Source organism: Dermochelys coriacea, chromosome 16, assembly GCF_009764565.3.
Source record: "Dermochelys coriacea isolate rDerCor1 chromosome 16, rDerCor1.pri.v4, whole genome shotgun sequence".
Taxonomy (NCBI): domain Eukaryota; kingdom Metazoa; phylum Chordata; order Testudines; family Dermochelyidae; genus Dermochelys; species Dermochelys coriacea.
The window spans coordinates 8,536,972-8,556,884 of record NC_050083.1 but is presented as its reverse complement, the minus strand read 5'-3'; the positions used below and the strand labels follow the sequence as shown (position 1 = coordinate 8,556,884).

General features: G+C 42.4%; 1 protein-coding gene and 1 long non-coding RNA gene across 23 annotated transcripts in view; one reads left to right on the top strand and one right to left on the bottom strand.

The window, feature by feature from the left end:
• TNC (tenascin C) overlaps nt 1-19,913 on the top strand; it is a 107,324-nt gene that overhangs the window by 66,938 nt on the left and 20,473 nt on the right. For 4 of the 20 annotated variants that reach the window (XM_043499082.1, XM_038374612.2, XM_043499086.1 and 1 more), the window contains 6 exons: nt 2,210-2,629; nt 5,402-5,674; nt 8,435-8,707; nt 10,229-10,501; nt 12,705-12,980; nt 18,405-18,677. The exons of 4 other annotated variants lie outside the window; for them this stretch is intronic. In XM_043499082.1, the coding sequence (XP_043355017.1) occupies nt 2,210-2,629; nt 5,402-5,674; nt 8,435-8,707; nt 10,229-10,501; nt 12,705-12,980; nt 18,405-18,677 (1,788 nt within the window). The remainder of the gene's footprint in view (nt 1-2,209; nt 2,630-5,401; nt 5,675-8,434; nt 8,708-10,228; nt 10,502-12,704; nt 12,981-18,404; nt 18,678-19,913) is intronic. 12 more of the 20 variants (XM_043499092.1, XM_038374614.2, XM_038374613.2 and 9 more) reach the window with 8 other exon arrangements.
• LOC122456936 overlaps nt 1-19,913 on the bottom strand; it is a 41,912-nt gene that overhangs the window by 7,486 nt on the left and 14,513 nt on the right. For 2 of the 3 annotated variants that reach the window (XR_006276116.1, XR_006276114.1), the window contains one exon: nt 2,563-3,017. This is a non-coding gene — a long non-coding RNA (uncharacterized LOC122456936). Of the gene's footprint in view, nt 1-2,562; nt 5,407-19,913 lie in introns of those variants that run through there. The other variant, XR_006276115.1, reaches the window with a different exon arrangement.

Sequence of the window (19,913 nt, the reverse complement as noted above, 5' to 3'; positions counted from 1 at the left end):
ACCATCCTTCTTTCTATTAGTAGCAGACTGCATGACAAATTAAGTCCTTGCCTGCAAATAATAGAATAAATAATTAAAATGGAGTCATTTTCTGTAGGGCTGGACAGAAAAAAAGGAAGAAAACTGTCACTTTTTTTCCAAAAATTCCCCTTTTTATTTTGGAATTACAAAAATTTTATATTTGGGCAATTGAAAACCTTTGATCAACTTTGAAGCTTCTCAAACCAATAGGGGGAGGGCTAGAATTTTGTGGAAATATCACTGAAATCTTTCTCCTTTTTTTCTGAATTGTGAAATTTTGTCACATTTCAGAAATTCAGAAATGGTCAACTAGCTCTAATGTTCACCCGGTCCCCCTCAGTTATGCATTTATCTCTGCAACAAGTGCAAAAGGATGTATAAAATCAGTCTGCCTTTCCCGCACACATCTTTCCATGCTGTGCATTCTTTTCTGCATGTCGCCACGATCTCCATTTCAATTTGCATAACGGACCCCGTATCTATGGGATAATTTTGCTGTTCTCCTAATTCTGATGCTCTGTGTATGTATCCAGTGCATGTCTATATAGTTGGATGTACTCTACAATATATGTTAGCTAGCAGCATGCATGTAGAGTGGTCAACAGTTAGGCAGCATTTGCCTTCAATTAAAACGCTCCTCAGAGTCTGCTGTTGCCACAAATACTTAGAAAAGAATGGGTGACAAGTCTTGGCAGAATGCAGCCTGTGTAATTGCAGTTCACAGACCCGTAGTAGGCTAACGCTTAGATGTTGCATGCTTTCCTCAATTTTTCTCCCCTATGGGTGTCACATTAACATAATGACTCTGATAAAGCCAGTTAAGAGCTATAGACTAACTCAGTATCCTCACTGGCAAAATGGGAATTAGTGTAGAAGTGCTCATGGTAGGTAATGTACTATCATGGTAATAAAGCTACTGCCTTTCATTTATACAGTATATAGGTTCTGGTCTCAGACTGGAGTAAATCAGGTGGAATTATATCTAAGTCAGTAATAGAGTTACACGGATCCATGATCAGTATAAGTGAATTGTTTCCATAGGCATTCAGATTTCTTGAAGATCAGCAGAAAAGTAATTTCTTTACATGAGTGCTGGAAATGTATTTTCTAGATATCGCTTTTTTTATTTTTTGGCTTTTGTTTCAAGATATTTTTAATTGTTCTTTCTCTTCTGCAAACATTTTTGTGCTATGCTAGTATTTTGTCAGTTTGGAGACAGATATTGAATCGAGGATATGTACCCATGCTGATCTACCTGGTGATGGAAGGCTGCTCGCTGACTTTTAAATGAATGCCACTGAAACAAGAAAGAAGGGCAGCCCTTTCGGTGTGGAATGATGTGGCTAGTCCACTAATGAAGAGATAATGCTGCATGGCTAATTGAAGTCTCAGAAAAGTTATCTGCCTGTTGCTCTCCAACTGTGATGGGCATTCTCTCTCTTATCTGTGCAATGCTCAGAATCCCAAAGGCTGATTGTGGTCTCAGGCATGTTACTCTTGGGTAGCATGGAAACCCATGCACAGAGCAAGTGCTGGCTCATCTCTTTGTCTTGTGAAGAAAGAATGCTTTGTTTTTTTAAAGAAAGAATGCTCACTTTTTTTTTTTAAAGAATGAGGCATGTGTACAGATAGACAACAGCTCCAAGTTTGTTTTTCTTAGGGTAGGAAGAAAGTTAGCAATGCTACTGCTATATCTGAACTCTCAGTCTGTCTTAGATATGTTTGCAGTCCTTGCATGCATTCCATTTCTGGTTTCCATCAGCAGTTTTACCTGTCATATTGTGTGGATAGAAGGCATGTTTAAGAGATTGAGGGCCAAATTCTTAGCCAGTGTAAATCAGCATAGTTCCATGGAAGTCAATGAAGCTATGTTGATTTACACTGAGGGCCCTGTATCTCTACTGAAAACTAGTGTCCTTAAATTGCCAGCTATTGTGATTGATGCTCTAGAGCTACCATTGAGTGTGGCTGGTATGAGACTGACATTATGCTTTGTAATGCTTCCTCTGCTTATGACCTGGATTCAGTCTCCAAACAATCAGCTACTCCATCTGCTTTCTCTGTATCTAGTGATCTTTAATGCAAACCGCAGAAACTAACCTTGCTCAGACGTTAGGCATCATTTGGTTTCTTTGCCTTTTTTTTTTTTGAATAAGGAAAACTTAACTTGTGATTTACCTCTGTTTAGCACATCTAGTCACAGCATCTGGAGAATCAGACAGCGAAACAACACTTAATCCTACCAGCCCAGCACCTACTGAGCTAAGTTACTTAACAAACCCAAGCACTGATTCTCACACTCTGCTTTCAGTACCCACTGATTTTTCCACCCTGGAAGCCACTGCCCAACTTCATGACCTTAAAATAACAGGCAGGACTTTCAATAGTTTTACAGTATCCTGGGCAGCACAAGATGTGTTATTTGATCAGTTCTTTATCACCCTGAAAAGCCTGCCCAGTTTAAACAGGACTCAGGAAATCTTTGTGCCTGGAAACCTACGAGAAACAGAATTTATCAATCTCACAGCTGGCACACAATACCTGATTAATCTCCGTGGAAGCACTCAAGGTCAGCTCTCTCAGTCACTGGATGCTCTAGCTGCCACAGGTATTTTCTATGGATTTTGTTATCCATATGTTCTCATTTCTGCTTTGACATTCTGGGGTTCATATTGTACTGTGGTTCCATTGCAGAAATGCCAGGCTTCATGAGAGATGGCTTCGTTCTGAAACTATTTTCTGCATGGGACAAAACTCCTGTTGCTTTGGAATGAGTTATGTAGCATGGACAGTTCCCCATCCAGCTTTTGAAGGGACATAGCATTGATTCTCCCTTTACAAACTGCATGCAAAGAGAGGATTCGATGCATCGGCTATTTACAAGACACATGGAAATAGCAGGATATGTGGCTGGGTTTTGTTTGGATTGTGAGCCAAACAAAAGGAAGATTGCAAGGAGGTAGTATCTGGCAGTGTTTCCATGGAAGTGGTGATGTCTGAAAGGGGGAAAAAAAAGATTGTAACACATTGTGAGTGGGGATTTTCAGAGTTTTTAAACAGCCTCTTATTTTCCTTTAGCACATTCATTTCTCCTTGAACAATACAACAGTAAAAGGAAACAACTGTGTAAACTCTGAGTGCAATTCACTAATGATCAGGTACCAAGATGCAAATGTACAGCTAGAGAAACAGACAATAGACTAGCAATACTCCCTGTCCACGTACCAGTAACAAAATCACTGGTATGGGAATGGTTAGAACAGTCTCATCTTTTTCTACGACGTGTTATATCTTTTTTTTTTTAACCTAAGAAACATCATCTCTTCATCTCACTCCCCATGTCGTTGTCATCTCTGTTGTCATGTATGGTCAAGGCTTTACTGGTGAGGCTGGCTGAGCTCCCCAGCAATTGGAATTGGTGCATTGCATGATTTTTATATGAGAACAGGAGAGCATGATGGGAGTTGGATGCATTTCCAGATCAGACATGCATGTCCCTGAACAGGAAACTGAAAGGAAAAGTGTTTTTGTGAGCCTGCATCTTGGAAGAGAATGGAAATTGAATGTTATGTCCAGGGAAATCTGAATGGCTTTTAAGTTGTTATGGCATTTGCAAAACAGATTATGTTTTTCCTTGAAAGACTTTGCTGTGACTTTACTTATTTTTTCGGGGGAGGGAGGTGCGGGGGGTGTATTTTGATTTTGAATGAATGTCTTATTTATCTCTACTGCCATCAAATGATCACTGATTTCTTTTCCAACCTGCATTCTCCCGTTTGCATTATATTATAACGAGTGTCTGATCCCTATTTTTGTTAAAACAGCTTGTGCAAAGTTCTTGAGCAGCATTGATTTGAAAAGTTCCTCCGTACAGTGTCATCTCTTGAGGGTCAAAGGGAGATGGGAGGCAGCTGGTTGGTGCTTCAGTGGACATGAGTGATAGCACTTTCCTATACAGAGATATAGGATCTTAGTATTCATAAATCCAGTTAAGTCAATGGGAGCTCCCACTGACAGCTCAGCATTTCTGAAAATTAGGCCCATACTGTATGCATTAGGGCATGCAATACATGCAAGCACACATACACTATGTGCAACCCTTACTTTACATGATAAGCAACTACACAAGTAATCTCATTGGGCCTGGTTCTCATTTACACTAAGGCCCCTTTATACCAAACTGCCTTAAAATGTGTGCACACCTTTAAAGCACCTTCCACCAATGTGGCTTAAAGGAACCTTGAGTATAACTGAAAATCAGGTCCTAGTGGAACATCTCTCACGAGTAAGTGCTCAGCAACTTGTGTAATGGTTGCACAATCAGGCCCTGTCATCAGTATTACAGCTGTTTTACCTTGATTTCAGCCATTGCAAATAAGAGAGAAGAGAGCTATGGAATGAGCCCAGTCTGAAAGTTAGCCACAGATTAAAAGAGGAGATTCCCCATGCATAACCAACAGATAAGAAGGTGCTATTTTCCAGTGTGACTTTGAAAAACTTAATATCTGTCACTTGTCTTCCCTCATCACAGGAGGGCTTTCTATAGCTTGTCCCTGAGATTCTTCTTTTGAAATAATAAGCTTGTCTTTTTAAAGAAGTTATTGTTATCTGCCTTCATTAAACTTGTGTTAACCACAATTAGGGCAAATCTCTAAAGATGGGCATGTACGGGCAAAGAAAGCACTATTCATTCTTTGTCATTTTGAATTAGGAATTGATTATTTGAAAATAAACAAACAAAACCAACCTTGCTTCAAGTGGACCCCATTAAAAACATAAACTTCACAGCCCCGGTACTTACATGAACTTCTGTCGAACCTTGGAATGGGAAATACAGCAGTATCACAATCACTTTAGAGTAGCAAACATTGAATTGTTAATGGCAGCTGTAAGATGGTTCTAGAAATGCTGACTTGCCTCACAAGGAGGTTTAATTAATGTTTGTAAAATGCTCTAAGCTCCAAAGCTGCTTCCTACATGAAATATTATAGTATTAAAATGATTCTTATATATTATTGTTACTCTCTGCTTATTGTACGGCTCTGCATTGCCAAGTCTCTGAAGGAAGCTTTCCACTGAGTTACCAATGACAGACATAAATCTAGAAAAAAGAAAAGGAGTACTTGTGGCACCTTAGAGACTAACAAATTTATTTGAGCATAAGCTTTCCTGAGCTACAGCTCACTTCATCAGATACAGACTAACACGGCTGCTACGCTGAAACCTGTCATAAATCTAGACGTGTGTGTTATAGTGCATCTATAGGAACACTGATTATAACTGAAATTCATTAGCGTGGAAAGTCATCAGGTAGCACCCCAATTATTGGTTACTTTAATCTGTAATTTGAGTAACTAATTGACTCTCTGTCCTTATTCAGAGGAGGAACCTGAGCTCGGAAAGTTAGCAGTACCGAAGGTTAGCTGGGATGGTTTCCAACTCAACTGGACAGCCGCAGAAGGAGCCTATGAGACTTTTGTCATTCAGGTGCAGGAGCCTAACAATCCAGAAGAAGCTCGGAATCTCACAGTCTCGGGCAGCCTACGCTTTGTGAATGTTACTGGCCTCAAGGCTAACATGCCCTACACTGTCACCCTTTATGGTGTGATTCAGGGCTACAGGACCAAACCCCTTTCTGTTAACACCACAACAGGTACCCTTTCTAATTCATTCATCAGTTTCCATGCTACTTCTTTCTTTGCAGAGAGGCATATAGGCCAGTGCTATTGCAGTGTCCAGTGAGGGCTTGGATGTCTGCACTCTTTTGCATGAGCACCCTTAATCCTTGAGGCTTATCAAAGCTTGGCTAAACATATCATGCCTGGAAATGTCTCGTGATGATCAGATTTTCTAGTGAGAGTCTCAGGGCCACCATGCTATCATTTGCTTTCAGGAGTTCCCATTTGTCCTTAGAACAACTTATTTTTGCTTATTTTACTCACTCCTCTGGTTGGAACAAATTGCAAGACCCAAATGTCCATTGTACATGATCAGAAAGAGCAGACGTTGCCCTGTGAAAGCTGTGAAAACCTGACTTTATAGCCCAGATACTCAAGGCCATGAGCACTTGTGTTTCTTGGATTCCAAAAGTTATGTCCAAAACAATGCACAAAAAACAATATATGGAATTACTGCTAATAGGTGATCTCATGTATTGGGCTGTTAACCAGTATGAATCTGTTACTGCTCTCACAATGTGTAAATCAGGAGTAACTCCACTAAAGTCAACAGAATTACACCGGTGTAAAGCTGGTGTAGGTGAGAGGAGACTTAGGCCTTACACAACCAAAAATTGCATAAAATTTTCAATAATAATGAAAGTAATTTGTATGACTCATCTCTGCACCTTTCATTAATATGCATTCACCTTTCACTGATGTAAATATGGTATCTGGGTTGATGAGAAGCAGAGAGGGGCACTAGTCTCCACATTCATAACCAGATCTTGCATCCCACAAAGATGTTCCATGGTTTTGGTTCAGGCCTATCTCTCATAAATAAAAAATAACATTGTTTTAATGATCTACAAAACTCTAAATAATTAACCCTCACATATAGAGAACCTAGACCACGTGTTCCACCTACCCAGTCAGATATTTGATTTTCTTTCCCTTCCAATTTGGATTTTGTCCCTCATCTTCACCTTGCAGATTTTTTTTTTATTTGCACTACCTGCTCTGCACTTGCAATGGATTGCAGCCACTCTCATTTAGCTATGCCTTAGGAGTATATCTCTTGCAACCCAGTGCACTTCTACTGTAACAAGTCAAATATATCCTTCCTTGGATTGTTCCATGCCACTGCCACTTTTAGATACTCAGAAAGACTATAATTAATGGGACGCAGTGGCTCTTCCTTCAGATTCACTAATGATCTGTTTCAGACAGTATTCACAGAACCCTTCCTTAAAGTCCTTTGTAACCTGCTGCAACTTCTCTCTAGTTTGGAGGATGGCTCAGAGTTACTCTTGTTTGCTCTCTCTCTCTGAGCACATTTTATCCAGCAACTAGAAGGAACTAGGAAAATTTATAACTGAATTACAGAAATGAGGATGTACTGTTTGCTTGTTGCGGTGGTGCGTTACATGGCTTGGCTAGAGTGGTTTTTATGACATGAATTGCTTGCTTTGCGCTGTATACTGCCATTGACTTTTTACTAAAAGCTTCCATCCGGAGTTCTGAGTATGGATTGATATCGGATTATCATCTAGTCACAGTGGACATAAATCTCCTTGAGGTGGAGAAAGTAATCTTTAGGGGGTTAAAAAGAAAATAGACCCCAACTCAAGCCTGGACAGCTACACTGTTATTTTTAGCACTGTAGAGCAAACCCAAATCTGTAGACTCGGGCTCTGAGACTCGCTGCCACGGATTTCTGCTTGCCATGTAGACATAACAACAGTGTCCTGCCAAAGTGTGGCTTAGCCATTGCTCTGTCTCTGTTAGTTTAATGGAAACAGCAGACGACACCCTACTGGGGTTTTCCCTTCTATTTCAGTCACACTCACCACTTGGTTTTTCAAGACTTTTCTTTTCAGGGGATTTTCCATTGTCAGAATGTTTTGCACCTTTTGGGGGCCTGTCAGGGATGTCTGCAGAAGGGAAGGAAGCCCCAGGGAGCTATAACAGCTTTGTACTTAGGGTCAAGCTCCAGGACTAGATGCCAACTTTCATGTGTTTTAATCGGGAAGGGAGAGAGGAAAAGGTCAAATGAAACTCGACACTTTTTCCTTGACCAAGCCATGGATCTAGTTTCAGCTTATCTTAAAACAGTGAAGTGTATTCTCCAGGTCTTTAAGGCCCTTGATGTGTTCTTACACACCTGCTTTCATGCTCAGACCTCAACAGGTACATCTATACTGCAGTTGGGAATGTGATTCTCAATAATGGTAAACAGACATGTCCTAGCTCGGCGTGAGCTAGCACACTAAAAATAGCAGAGTAGCAGGGGGTAGCATAGGTGAAGGCTTGGGCTAGCCATCCAAGTAGGTACCCAGAGGGTCCAGGTGGGTTGGTATTCAGGTGGCTAGCCTGGGCAGCTGCCAGTGCTACCCAGGCTACACTGCTATTTTTAGCACACTAGATTGAGTAGAGATAGTGTGTATCTGTCTACCTGTGCTGGGGAGCATGGTCCCAGCTGCAGTGAAGACATACTCAAGGATGCTTGGCTGCGCTCAGAAGCATGGACAACCATTGCAGTCTTACAGCTTTCATTTATGCAGCAGTGTTAGACGCTTTCTCTTTTTGACATTCTTCCCCTTAGCTCATGTCCACTTGTAGCAACCTGTTATTTGAACCCTCCATTTCTCTGTTCAACGTAGAACACTGGTAGCTGTAGATGCAAGCACAGCATTTCTGAACATACGGCTTCAGAGGGGGCATCTAATTCTCACTCATTTTGTTTTCCTCTTTAGCAGCAGAACCCGAAGTTGGTGAACTAACAGTTTCCAACATTACCCCCGAAAGCTTCAACCTTTCCTGGACAGCCACGGATGAGGCCTTCAAGACCTTTACCATTGAAATTATTGATTCTAGCAGGTTACAGGAGCCGATGGAGTACAACATTTCAGGCAACTTAAGGACTGCTCATATCTCAGGGCTTTCCCCCAAAACTGATTTTATTGTCTACCTCTCGGGGAGCATGCGTGGTTTCCGCACAAAGGCAATAAGTGCTGCAGCTACTACAGGTATATAAACCTACCTCACATACTAACTCAGCTTTCTCCTAACTCTTCTTTACAGGACCTTACCTTTCCCCCATCCGTACCTTCCCCAGCCAATCATGTGGCACCAAATCCTCTACCGCACCCTACAATGCCTTCTGATGAAGAGCTGAAGGCGTTATTTTAACCTGTAAAATTATGTTTAACCCGCCCGTCCAGTGCAGGGAAAGGTCATCACAGCAATGAGGGATGTTCTTATTCACAACAGAAATAATCAGCTTTCTTTCCTCTTAGCTCCATCCAAGCAGGGGCAGCTTCTGGTAGAGAACCCCAACAAGTTTGCTCAGGGGCTGAGCATGGAGTCAATACTTCTCTAGGCACACCTCAGTGTTGCAACATGCGTTCATACCTGTTACATTGCATTTAGGGGGGTTATTTCTCTTGAATAGGTGGATGTATAGGCAAAGCTTTTTCTTCTTTTTGAATGGGGTTTGGGTGAAATTGACTCCATGGCAGAGGAAGGATATAAGGCTGATGCCCTATTTTAGTCCCATTTAAGATTTAATCCCATTTAAAACCTCAGATTAGGTTTTACATGGGACTGAAGTGGTTCATGGCCCAGGCCTGGATGGCTGCATCAGTATGGATTTTACTCTTAGCACCTAGAACAGCCTGAAGTTTCACATTTGGATCTCTGTAGCACAGCCATTCAAAGGAAAGAAGGAATCCTATTGTTGTATGTGCGCAAAATTAAATTAGAAATAGAAAACCAGCAAATTACAAAAGTAGATGGATTACTCAAGGGAGGGTACTGTAGCACATGCAGTAATCTTTTACAACCCATATTGACTCCATTCATATAACCTCATATGCAAATGGTTCTCTGCTAGGGTGACCAGAGGGCAAGTGTGAAAAATCAGGACAGGGGGTGGTGGGGCAATAGGTGCCTATATAAGAAAAAGCCCCCAAAATTATGACTGTCCCTATAAAATCGGGACATCTGGTCACAAAGTTATCTCAAAACAAGGTGCCTACATTAACTTGGTGAGAGATTATACAAATAGTGCAGGTTATATCTCCTCACAGATTGCAAGGAATAGACCTTGCTTTATCTTAAAATCCGTATAAGTCGGAGGAATTGTAACAAAGTGATGCTGCTGACATGATTGACAGACAGTTCTATGGAACTTTAGGATGCCAGTCGCAGTTCAGCATAATATGAAGTATCTATGATCAAGTCAATAGCAGATACATTTGTAGGTGGGGAGTGGTATCCCTGGCAGAGGGATGAATTAGGGTTTCTCAGCCTGGGGATCATGACCCCCAGGAGGATTGTCAGTGAGCCAAAATCATGCTGCCCATCTCATTCTGCTAAATGGGAGGGGGATCCTGGTGAGATTTTGGCTAAGATGACAGGGGTCATGGTGCAGAAAATGTGATTAAATAGGTCTTTTCCATTTCTGACTCCTCTGACATTGATTTTATTTGATTTTATTTTTGGTTCTAATGATTCCAATACATTTCCATTTGTTTTTCTTCCTCTAGTAGACGAACCTCTCCTTAGCAAACTAACTGTCTCAAACGCTACCTCAGACAGTGTGTCCCTCACATGGGAAGCTCAGGATGCTGCCTTTGATCGCTTTGTTTTAGAAGTTATAAACTCTGACTTGCCTTTGGATTCCCTGGTGCACACAGTGCCAGGGGCCTCACGGAGTTTTGTAATCACCAACCTAAGAGCTGCCACTAATTACACTGTCCAACTGCATGGTCTAGTTGATGGCCAAGGTGCTCAGACTTTGACAGCACTGGTTACCACAGGTATTTCACCTTCCAGATTTACTTTTTCTATTCTTTCTTTTCCTATCCACCAAACTGCTCTAGAATGTGGCTACAAAGAGACCTCACTTTTCCTCATCTAGATGGCCCTTGTTAGTAAATTACAGGAAGGGTCACAATGCGGACAGGTTGGAATAAGCTGAATCCGAGACTGCTTTGAAAGAAGCTGCTCTGGGATCCTGGAAATGCCTGAAAAGTGTCCCCAGAATTAAGGAAGCACAATGGTAAACCTTTGGTTTATTTATATATACACTTATCTGCAAACTCTCTGTATATATAACTAAATTGCTCCAGATGATTCTCTGGAACATCTTTGCATTTGACTTTGAACACTCTTTGTGTTCATTCCACACCCTCTCTTCTCATTTGCCTGTGATCTTTCTTATCACGGAATTGGGCACTGTGTCTGTGTCATACCAGAAAGGCAACTGCATGCCATTTTGGTTCTTTGTTTGTAAAGGTCAAATGTCTCTCATGGCATTTGTATCTTTTACTGATGCTTTGGGTAGCATGTTAAATGACCAACAGGAACTGCATGGTGTGGTCCAGTTATTCACTGCTGGTACCAAGAGTTTTTTCTGCCTGGCATCTTTCCACATCCCCCCCCAGCAGTGAGCTGGGATTGAAAAGGAAGTCCATCCCTTCTTGATGTTCGGCCCCGTACTCTCTCACTTGCACAGTTGCCGGTGAGTCTTGTAAGGGAATGGGCACCACAGTGCCTTCCGGTGGATGCCAGAACCTTTCCAACGCTGGTGGAGACTACAGGATGTTGGGAACTCACTAAGCCTTGCCTGGAGAGAGATTTTCAACTTGTGTTGCATGTAGTAACCTTTGAAATCTGGATGCCATGTCGTGGGCCTGCCTGAACTTGGTGCGAATGGCATGTGAAGGAATGTGCCCGTTTCGGGTTCAGGGTGGAAAGGATTGTTCTCTACAACCTGCATGCAGGACTGACAGTGCCGTGCCTGGTTTCACCACATTCTCCCTTATGTATGTTTGCATCTTGAATTCTTTTTGATCTCCTCCGCCATCTCCCCAGGCATAGAGCTCGCGCCATGACAACCTTATTACTGACCATGCTGGCTCTGCTGGTCACTAGATGGCAGCATGATGACAGTCCCAGCATGCATCCTTAATTGTGGTCACCGAGATGTCCCTGCTCCTGGACTAGACCAAGGCAGCAGCGTGGATAGGGAACAAACACTCCCGGCCCATTTAATCTAAGTCTTGGGTGGGTAAATTGCGGTAACTTGCGTCAGTTCATATGTCAATTAATTATAGGTCTCTCTCTGTTCTTTAATTGTTCTGTTGTTATGATTATGTCCCCCAACGTGAGTCATTTAACCAATAATTCCCCCTGAATATCGCTGACTCCATTTAACCAATACTTTCATGTCCCCTAAACATTTTAACAAATGGGACTTAAATAGACTCCTCATTGTTGAATTATGTGAAAGCTGGATGGATTTGGCTCCAATTTCCAAAGTTATTCCTTTGAGGATGAGAATGAAATTTATCCCAAAGGGGAATATTTTTCCCTAAGAAGAATTATAAAGGCCTGAAAAAGGGGGTTGCAGTGATCTTGTGTCCTCCATTCACTGATCCACAGTGTGACCTAGTGGATAGGGTGCTGCCACTGGCCTGCTGTATGAGCTTGGGCAAATCACTTCACTCATTTGTGCCTCAGTTCTCCCATCTGGACAGTGAAGATAATGATCCTGACCTTCTTAGTAAAGCACTTTAACCTGAAGTGTGCCATACCTTAGAGAGCTGGCCTTGTGCAAAAGTAAAGTCTTGGTTCAGATCTGTGCAGTCGTTGAGAGTCTAATTTTCAGAGGTGCTTAGCATCTGCAGTTCCCTTGAACTTCATGAGGAATTGTGTGTGCTTAGCACCCCTGCATATCAGGCCAACAGTTAGGCCAGACAAATGAATCTATTTACCAGTAAACAAAAAAGAGCAAGAAAAAATTAAAACTAATAAACACCTGCAAGAGGTTAAACTGAAAGCCCTTATCAATGGCTATTTGTAATGTCCCGCTCCTTATTTCTTCAGCCATTGCTCAGCAGATGATAAAGGCTGGCTATGTTGCTCTATACCCTTAAATAGCCATAACTCTCTCCTGCTTCTAAGCACTGCCCTGCTCTAAGTAATGCTTTCTCTTCACCTGTGTTCCTTTTCCTTCAGAGGCCAAGCCACAGCTGGGCACGCTCACACTCACAAACGTTACCCCCGACAGCTTCAACCTCTCATGGACTGCGAGAGATGGGCCTTTTGCAAAGTTTGTTATAAATGTTAGAGATTCCTATGCAACTCACGCACCGCAGGAGCTTACGGTGTCAGGAGGGGCCCGCAGCGCTCACATCTCAGGCCTGGCAGATTACACTGGCTATGATATTAACATTCAGGGCACCACCAATGCAGGGGTCCACACAGAGCCCCTCACTGCTTTTGTGATGACAGGTACCCATTTAAAAGCTGCTGCTTTGTGTGTTTGTTTTTTGTAAAAAAGAAAAAAAAAAGTACAACATTGATTAATGTGCAGGAAAGGAGAGAACTGTGGCAGTTGTTTCTCTGTGAAACTGAGTAATGTTGACACTTAAAGAGATCATCCAGTTTTAGGGTGAGGGAGGGGAGAACAGTTTCAGATGAATTAAGAACCCATCCAATCTTTACTCCTAACTTCAGCTGCAATTAACCTCCCTTACTGAGCTTTGAAAAAATAAGGTTAACTTCATGGGCTCATTTATCTAACCTGAATGCCTTCTAGGCCTCATTTCAACTCTTAGATATTTAGAGCAGCCCTGGCCTTTAAAATTCCACCTGTCCTCCTGGGTCAGTTCCACTGATTAACATTAATCATCTGTGAGATGGGCATCTCCTTTCTGCATGACACGTGGCAATTGAAAGGGCCAAGACTTCGGGCACCCTTGTGCCTATTTGAACCTCTACATGTGGCAGTAAGAGAGGATGTCAAGATTCAGCCCATTTCTGTTGCTGTTTCACTCTTTACTCAGATCAGATCTAATATAATAACCTGGCAGCCATGCATGAATGATAGTGCTGCCTGCAGTCCATTTATACTCCTTGAAGACAAAGCATTCATTGCACATCATATCACAATAACAGAGGGTGTCACTACAGAGTCTCTCCATTCTTTGTATACTTTGCCTCGACCAAACAGCCGTCCTGCATGTGCATGCATCCAGAAGCTCATGTCTCATTAGCTTTTCTTTTCCTCCTCACTCCAGTAATACACAGAGGTAACGCCATCTGCAGAGGCACTATGCTAGGGTAGCCTCCCTTACATAAGGCAGTCTGTACAAGCACTTCACTGAAGTCCCAAGGATGCTGACTGTGACCTCCCTCCCTGATGGTAGCGCCTTACAAATGAACCAGTGTTTGCCTTCTCCAGTCCTGTTCTTTGCTTCTCCAAAGTACAGATGCTTCCCAATAGCAAATGTAGCATTGCTATATTTGAAGGCAAGTTTCTCAGATCTAGGTAAGCATGCTATGCTTCCTGCAAGCCAACAAATTCTTGCCTGCCTGTAGTTCATGTAAACCTGTTTCTAGAAAATAATTTAAATGTTTCAGATCCTTTATTTATTTATCAAGGTTCCAACAAAGCAAACCCATGAGGGGTTGAATCCAGTATATCTTGGGGATGCTCAGTAGGAGATTAGTGTAATTCCCTTAAACCACTCTGTCATGCTGTCTGCACCATGACCATGAGTGCCAGAGTGTCAAGAAGCAGGGCAGAGACCCCAAACTGCTTGTATGTTCTATGCTTAGATTTCACCGACTCAGTAAAAGTATGAACTCCTAACTACAGTAACAGTCTTACCATGGAGTCACAGGCAGTCCCCTTGGGCATTCCAGTCTATTTTGCCACCCAGGCAAGCTGGACTGGGTGATATTTGGTTACTATACACCTTAGATCACAAAATATTCAGGTTACTCCCATTCCCAAAGGACCAGTCACTTATCCTAGGTCAATTTGTACCTTAGATCTAACACCAAAGACAACACTTGTAGCCAATCCTATAGTCAACTATCTAAGGATTTATTAACAAAGAAAAGAAATGAAGGAGTTATTACAAGGTTAAAGCAAAAAGAAAAGGAGTACTTGTGGCACCTTAGAGACTAACAAATTTATTTGTGCATAAGCTTTTGTGAGCTACAGCTCACTTCATCGGATGCATGAAGTGAGCAATAACTCATGAAAGCCTATGCTCAAATAAATGTGTTAGTCTCTAAGATGCCACAAGTACTCCTTTTCTTTTTGCAGATACAGACTAACACAGCTGCTACTCTGAAACCTGTCATTATGCAAGGTTAAAGCAGGCAAACATATGCACACAAATGAGTTACAGTCTATGGTTTCAGAAGGTGACACAGTTGTAGTAATCTCTCAGCTCTGAATGTCTTTTAGGACTAACCCAGTTTGACCCTGGGGACCTCTGCTTCTCTTTTGTGTCCTGTGAGAGTCATAGAATCATAGAATCATAGAATATCAGGGTTGGAAGGGACCCCAGAAGGTCATCTAGTCCAACCCCCTGCTCAAAGCAGGACCAAGTCCCAGTTAAATCATCCTAGCCAGGGCTTTGTCAAGCCTGACCTTAAAAACCTCTAAGGAAGGAGATTCTACCACCTCCCTAGGTAACGCATTCCAGTGTTTCACCACCCTCTTAGTGAAAAAGTTTTTCCTAATATCCAATCTAAACCTCCCCCATTGCAACTTGAGACCATTACTCCTCGTTCTGTCATCTGCTACCATTGAGAACAGTCTAGAGCCATCCTTTTTGAAACCCCCTTTCAGGTAGTTGAAAGCAGCTATCAAATCCCCCCTCATTCTTCTCTTCTGCAGACTAAACAATCCCAGCTCCCTCAGCCTCTCCTCATAAGTCATGTGCTCTAGACCCCTAATCATTTTTGTTGCCCTTCGCTGTACTCTTTCCAATTTATCCACATCCTTCTTGTAGTGTGGGGCCCAAAACTGGACACAGTACTCCAGATGAGGCCTCACCAGTGTCGAATAGAGGGGAACGATCACGTCCCTCGATCTGCTCGCTATGCCCCTACTTATACATCCCAAAATGCCATTGGCCTTCTTGGCAACAAGGGCACACTGCTGACTCATATCCAGCTTCTCGTCCACTGTCACCCCTAGGTCCTTTTCCGCAGAACTGCTGCCGAGCCATTTGGTCCCTAGTCTGTAGCGGTGCATTGGATTCTTCCATCCTAAGTGCAGGACCCTGCACTTATCCTTATTGAACCTCATTAGATTTCTTTTGGCCCAATCCTCCAATTTGTCTAGGTCCTTCTGTATCCTATCCCTCCCCTCCAGCGTATCTACCACTCCTCCCAGTTTAGTATCATCCGCAAATTTGCTGAGAGTGCAATCCACACCATCCTCCAAACAACAAAAGAGTCCAGTCCAAACAACAAAAGAGATGAATTTTTTTCTTGTCAGCTATTTTTAGTTCCTTCTTCCAGAATGGAACTAGCCCTTTTGCAGGTAGCCTCTTCAGGGGTGTAGGGGAGTAATTAGCAAAGGCTTTGTATTGTGGTGTCCTACGATGGCCCATTTAGTTTTGATCGAATCTCAGAATATCAGGGTTGGAAGAGACCTCAGGAATGTCATCTAGTCCAACACCCTGCTCAAAGCAGGACCAATCCCCAACTAAATCATCCCATTTAGGCCTTCCTGATGGACAGGAAATGAACCCTCCTGGTTGGGTTCACAGTTTCAGAGCAAACATTTTTTTATAGTTACACAGCAAACACTTAATTATTAACTTATATCATGTGATAAAGAAATTGTAAGTGAGATTAGTGCATGCAGCAATTTACAAGCATTTCATAAAGTCTAAACACGTTATAATGCCAATACCCATCTAAACCATATTAACGCACAGGTAAAACAGACTGGTTTCCAGCATTGAATTTGTCAATGCTTGGCTGAGGCCTAAAGCCTTGGTAAGAGATGGCACCTGATCTGCCCACATCATGCATCAAATTCTAACAAAGCCTTTGGTACATCGCTATGCAGCCATCAAAGCTCAAGGACTTATATATTTTAAATGGCTTAATACTATGGATGGGAGAACGAGGGAAATAATGTCTGAGTTCCTACAAGAAGGCCACGGGGCATCCCAAAGTTGGTTCTCAGGTCCTTCCCTTGATAATAGTAAAAAATACTTCACTGTTCATGCCTAGTTTTCGAAGAGCCATGTGACTTTTTCGTAGAGATGGGCTCAAGCCTAGAAGTTCTGATTCTGATCAAAACCCTGAACTTTCCCGAATTTGGAAGTTGGGGGTCCATATCTGAGCTCCTGGATCAGACTAAGGCTATGTCTACAGCTGGAGCTAGGGGTGTGGTTCCCAGTTAATACAGACATACTTGCTCTCTCTCTCATCAAGTCAGCACACTAGAAATAGTAGTGTAGCCATGATAGCATGGATAGCAGCGAGCAGCAGTATGGGCTGGCCACCTCTAGTTCTTACCTGTGGGCTACAGGTAGGTTTGTACTCGAAGCAAAGCCTGTGCTGCCACTTGCTGCTACTTGCATTACCACACCCACATTACCATAACCACGCTACTATTTTTAGTGTGCTTGCTCGATGCGAAATCGCACAAGTATGTCTGTGCGAGCTGGGAATCACACTCCGACCTCCAAGTGTAGACATGGCCTACGCTGTAGAATTCAGCTCAAAAGCTTTCTCAGATGCCTGAGTTGTGTGTTTCAGATCCATGCTTCTGGTTTGGGCCCATCTCTACTGTTCAATGCTCTTTCTGTAGTCACACATACTGAAATGCAGGCGGGGTTATTTTGGGGTGGGTGGGTGGGTGGGAAGGAAGGAAGTCAAGGACCAAATCCACTCAACTCTTACTAGGGATAAACTTCCACTGTAGTAAGTGATCATGTTGAGGAAGGATTGCAAGATTCCATGAGTGGGCCATATGAGAGAGCAAAGCCAGATTTTTAAAAAAGCTTAGGATCGGATTGCCAAGGGCTGAGCACCCACAATCAGGGCTAGACCTGTGACATCTAGGACCAGATATTCAGATGAGCTCAACAGGCTGGGCTCTTTTGAAAGCCTGGCCACTTATTTTAGAGCCGAAATGGAAATTGACCTTTTTTGAACCAATGTCCCTATGCCTCTGAACTTAAACTAGTGTCTTTTTTGGTCTGAAAACTACCAGAATAAGCATTCTGTATTGGAATCTCTTTAAGTTGTCAACATATCAGTTAAAGGGGAGAGAGGGGAGGAATGGTTGGCTATTAAGATTTTTGGCCAGTCTGATCTTCAGCCATTATCTGCTGTCATTAGCTGTTGCTAGCACAATCTCTCAAAGAAAAAAATCCTTCAGTTGTTTAGATCTTACGTTTGCAGTGACCCATGTTGGTTTAAGCCCTGGTTCCACTGGGTCAACCATTGGAAAGAAAAACAGGCGATACTGGTGTGAAGTCATGAGATATGTCAAAATTGAGACTTGTCCCTAAAGCAATGGTGATGGAGAGGGGAGGACAGAAATAGATGTGTTGTTCAAATCATCGTAAACCTCTATTATTCACAACTGATTCTGTGTGCATGTGAAATTGAAGAAATTTGTTTAAGTATCAGGGTTGGGGATTTTCAAAGGGACCTACAGGAAGTAGGCACCCAAATCCCATTGGCATGCAGTGAGAATTGAACATCTAATTTCTTTAGGTTCCTTTGAATATCTCAGCCTTGCTGTAGTGGCCATGCATTTCCATTAAATCTTGTGTTTTTCGGGGGAAACTTGTGATTGATGTTTGCTGGAAGCTGTGACACTGTCTAACTTGCAATGTTTTTTTGCTTCTTTTCTTTTTTGTTTTTTTGCACCTTCCCTTCTTTTAGAGTCCATGCCCCCACTGGAAAACCTAACTGTCTCTGACATTAATCCTTATGGGTTCACGGTGTCCTGGATGGCATCAGAGAATGCCTTTGACAACTTTCTAGTAATCGTGGTGGATTCTGGCAAGCTGCTGGACCCACAGGAGTTCCTCCTTACAGGAGCCCAGCGGCAACTGGAACTTAAAGGCCTTATTACTGGCATTGGCTATGAGGTTATGCTTTATGGTTTTGCCAAGGGGCGCCAAACAAAGCCCCTAAGCACTATGGCTGTTACAGGTATATTATCGTGGGCAAATTGTTCTTTTCCGTCCTCTCTTTCATGCTTCTCTTTTCACCTGGAAGATGTTGTGTGCAATCCATTTGCAAAACAAACCATGGCTTTTGCATATCCTTTTTCATCATGGCTACACATACATCATCATGATCGAGAGGTTCACTAATGTGATCCCATTTCTACGTTTCTTGGTATTCTCTTTATGTTCTGTCTCTGTGGGGTCCAGTGGAGAAGAGTGGAACAGGGTGGAGGGGTAAATTGTTCAAATTGCTCCCTGAAAGAATCCTTAGCTGGAGAAAGGAGACCAGACGAATTCACTATGTTATAAGCCATCAGGTACCTCAATATTCTTCAATTGTCTATGCAACAGGACCATTCCGGAAAGTCATGCTGGGCTTCCTGCCCATGGACTCCTCCCCTTCATTCTCCATGCCAATCTCACACAGAAAATAAACAAGAGGATCATTACAACCAATAGGGTTGGGCATCTCTTAACAAAGCATTGCCCGTGTTCTAATTCTCATCGTAGCTGAGTTTTTCCAGCTGCATTTTGGCCTTATTGAACAATTATTGCTTCTTTTCACCAAGTCTCAGCCACAGGATTTGCTCATTCCATGCACCAGCAAAGCCGGAGTTATATGGCTGAACGTTGGGGAGAAAATAAATATGGACCTTTTATTGTGAAAAATACAACCGCATTGGAGATACTGTTAAACAGTTACTATTCTGGTAGCATTGCTACAGCTAGTGATGCCTAGAGTACCCTATGAGGCAGATAACCACAATAATAGTGAGAAACCATCTTAGTTAACTGCTGGAATCCTCTTAGGTGGATTCCTCTACTAGGGGTGTTAGATAAACCTCTTTGGACTTAAGTGTGCAGTATTGTGGATATAGATTTTCTTGATTTCCCCTTGCTGCTTCAGCATTGATTCCAAAGGAAAAGTGGACACTGTAGTCTAGATCAGAAGCATCAAGAAGTCCAGAACCACATGCAATAATTGTTAGGAATGAAGGAACTTTTTAGTGACTCCTCTACAGTGCTCCTATCAGAGCGGGAGAAGCAAGCAATGGTATAGGCACAGCTGCAGATTATTAACAATGGCTTGTTTTTATTTGTCATAAAGGTCTCACAAAGGATGGGTAATTCTAGTGGAAGCCAGAGAACAAATAAACATCACTTTTACTATTAGCATCTTCAGTATTGCATGACCGGGGCAAATGGCCTGTATCCAGAT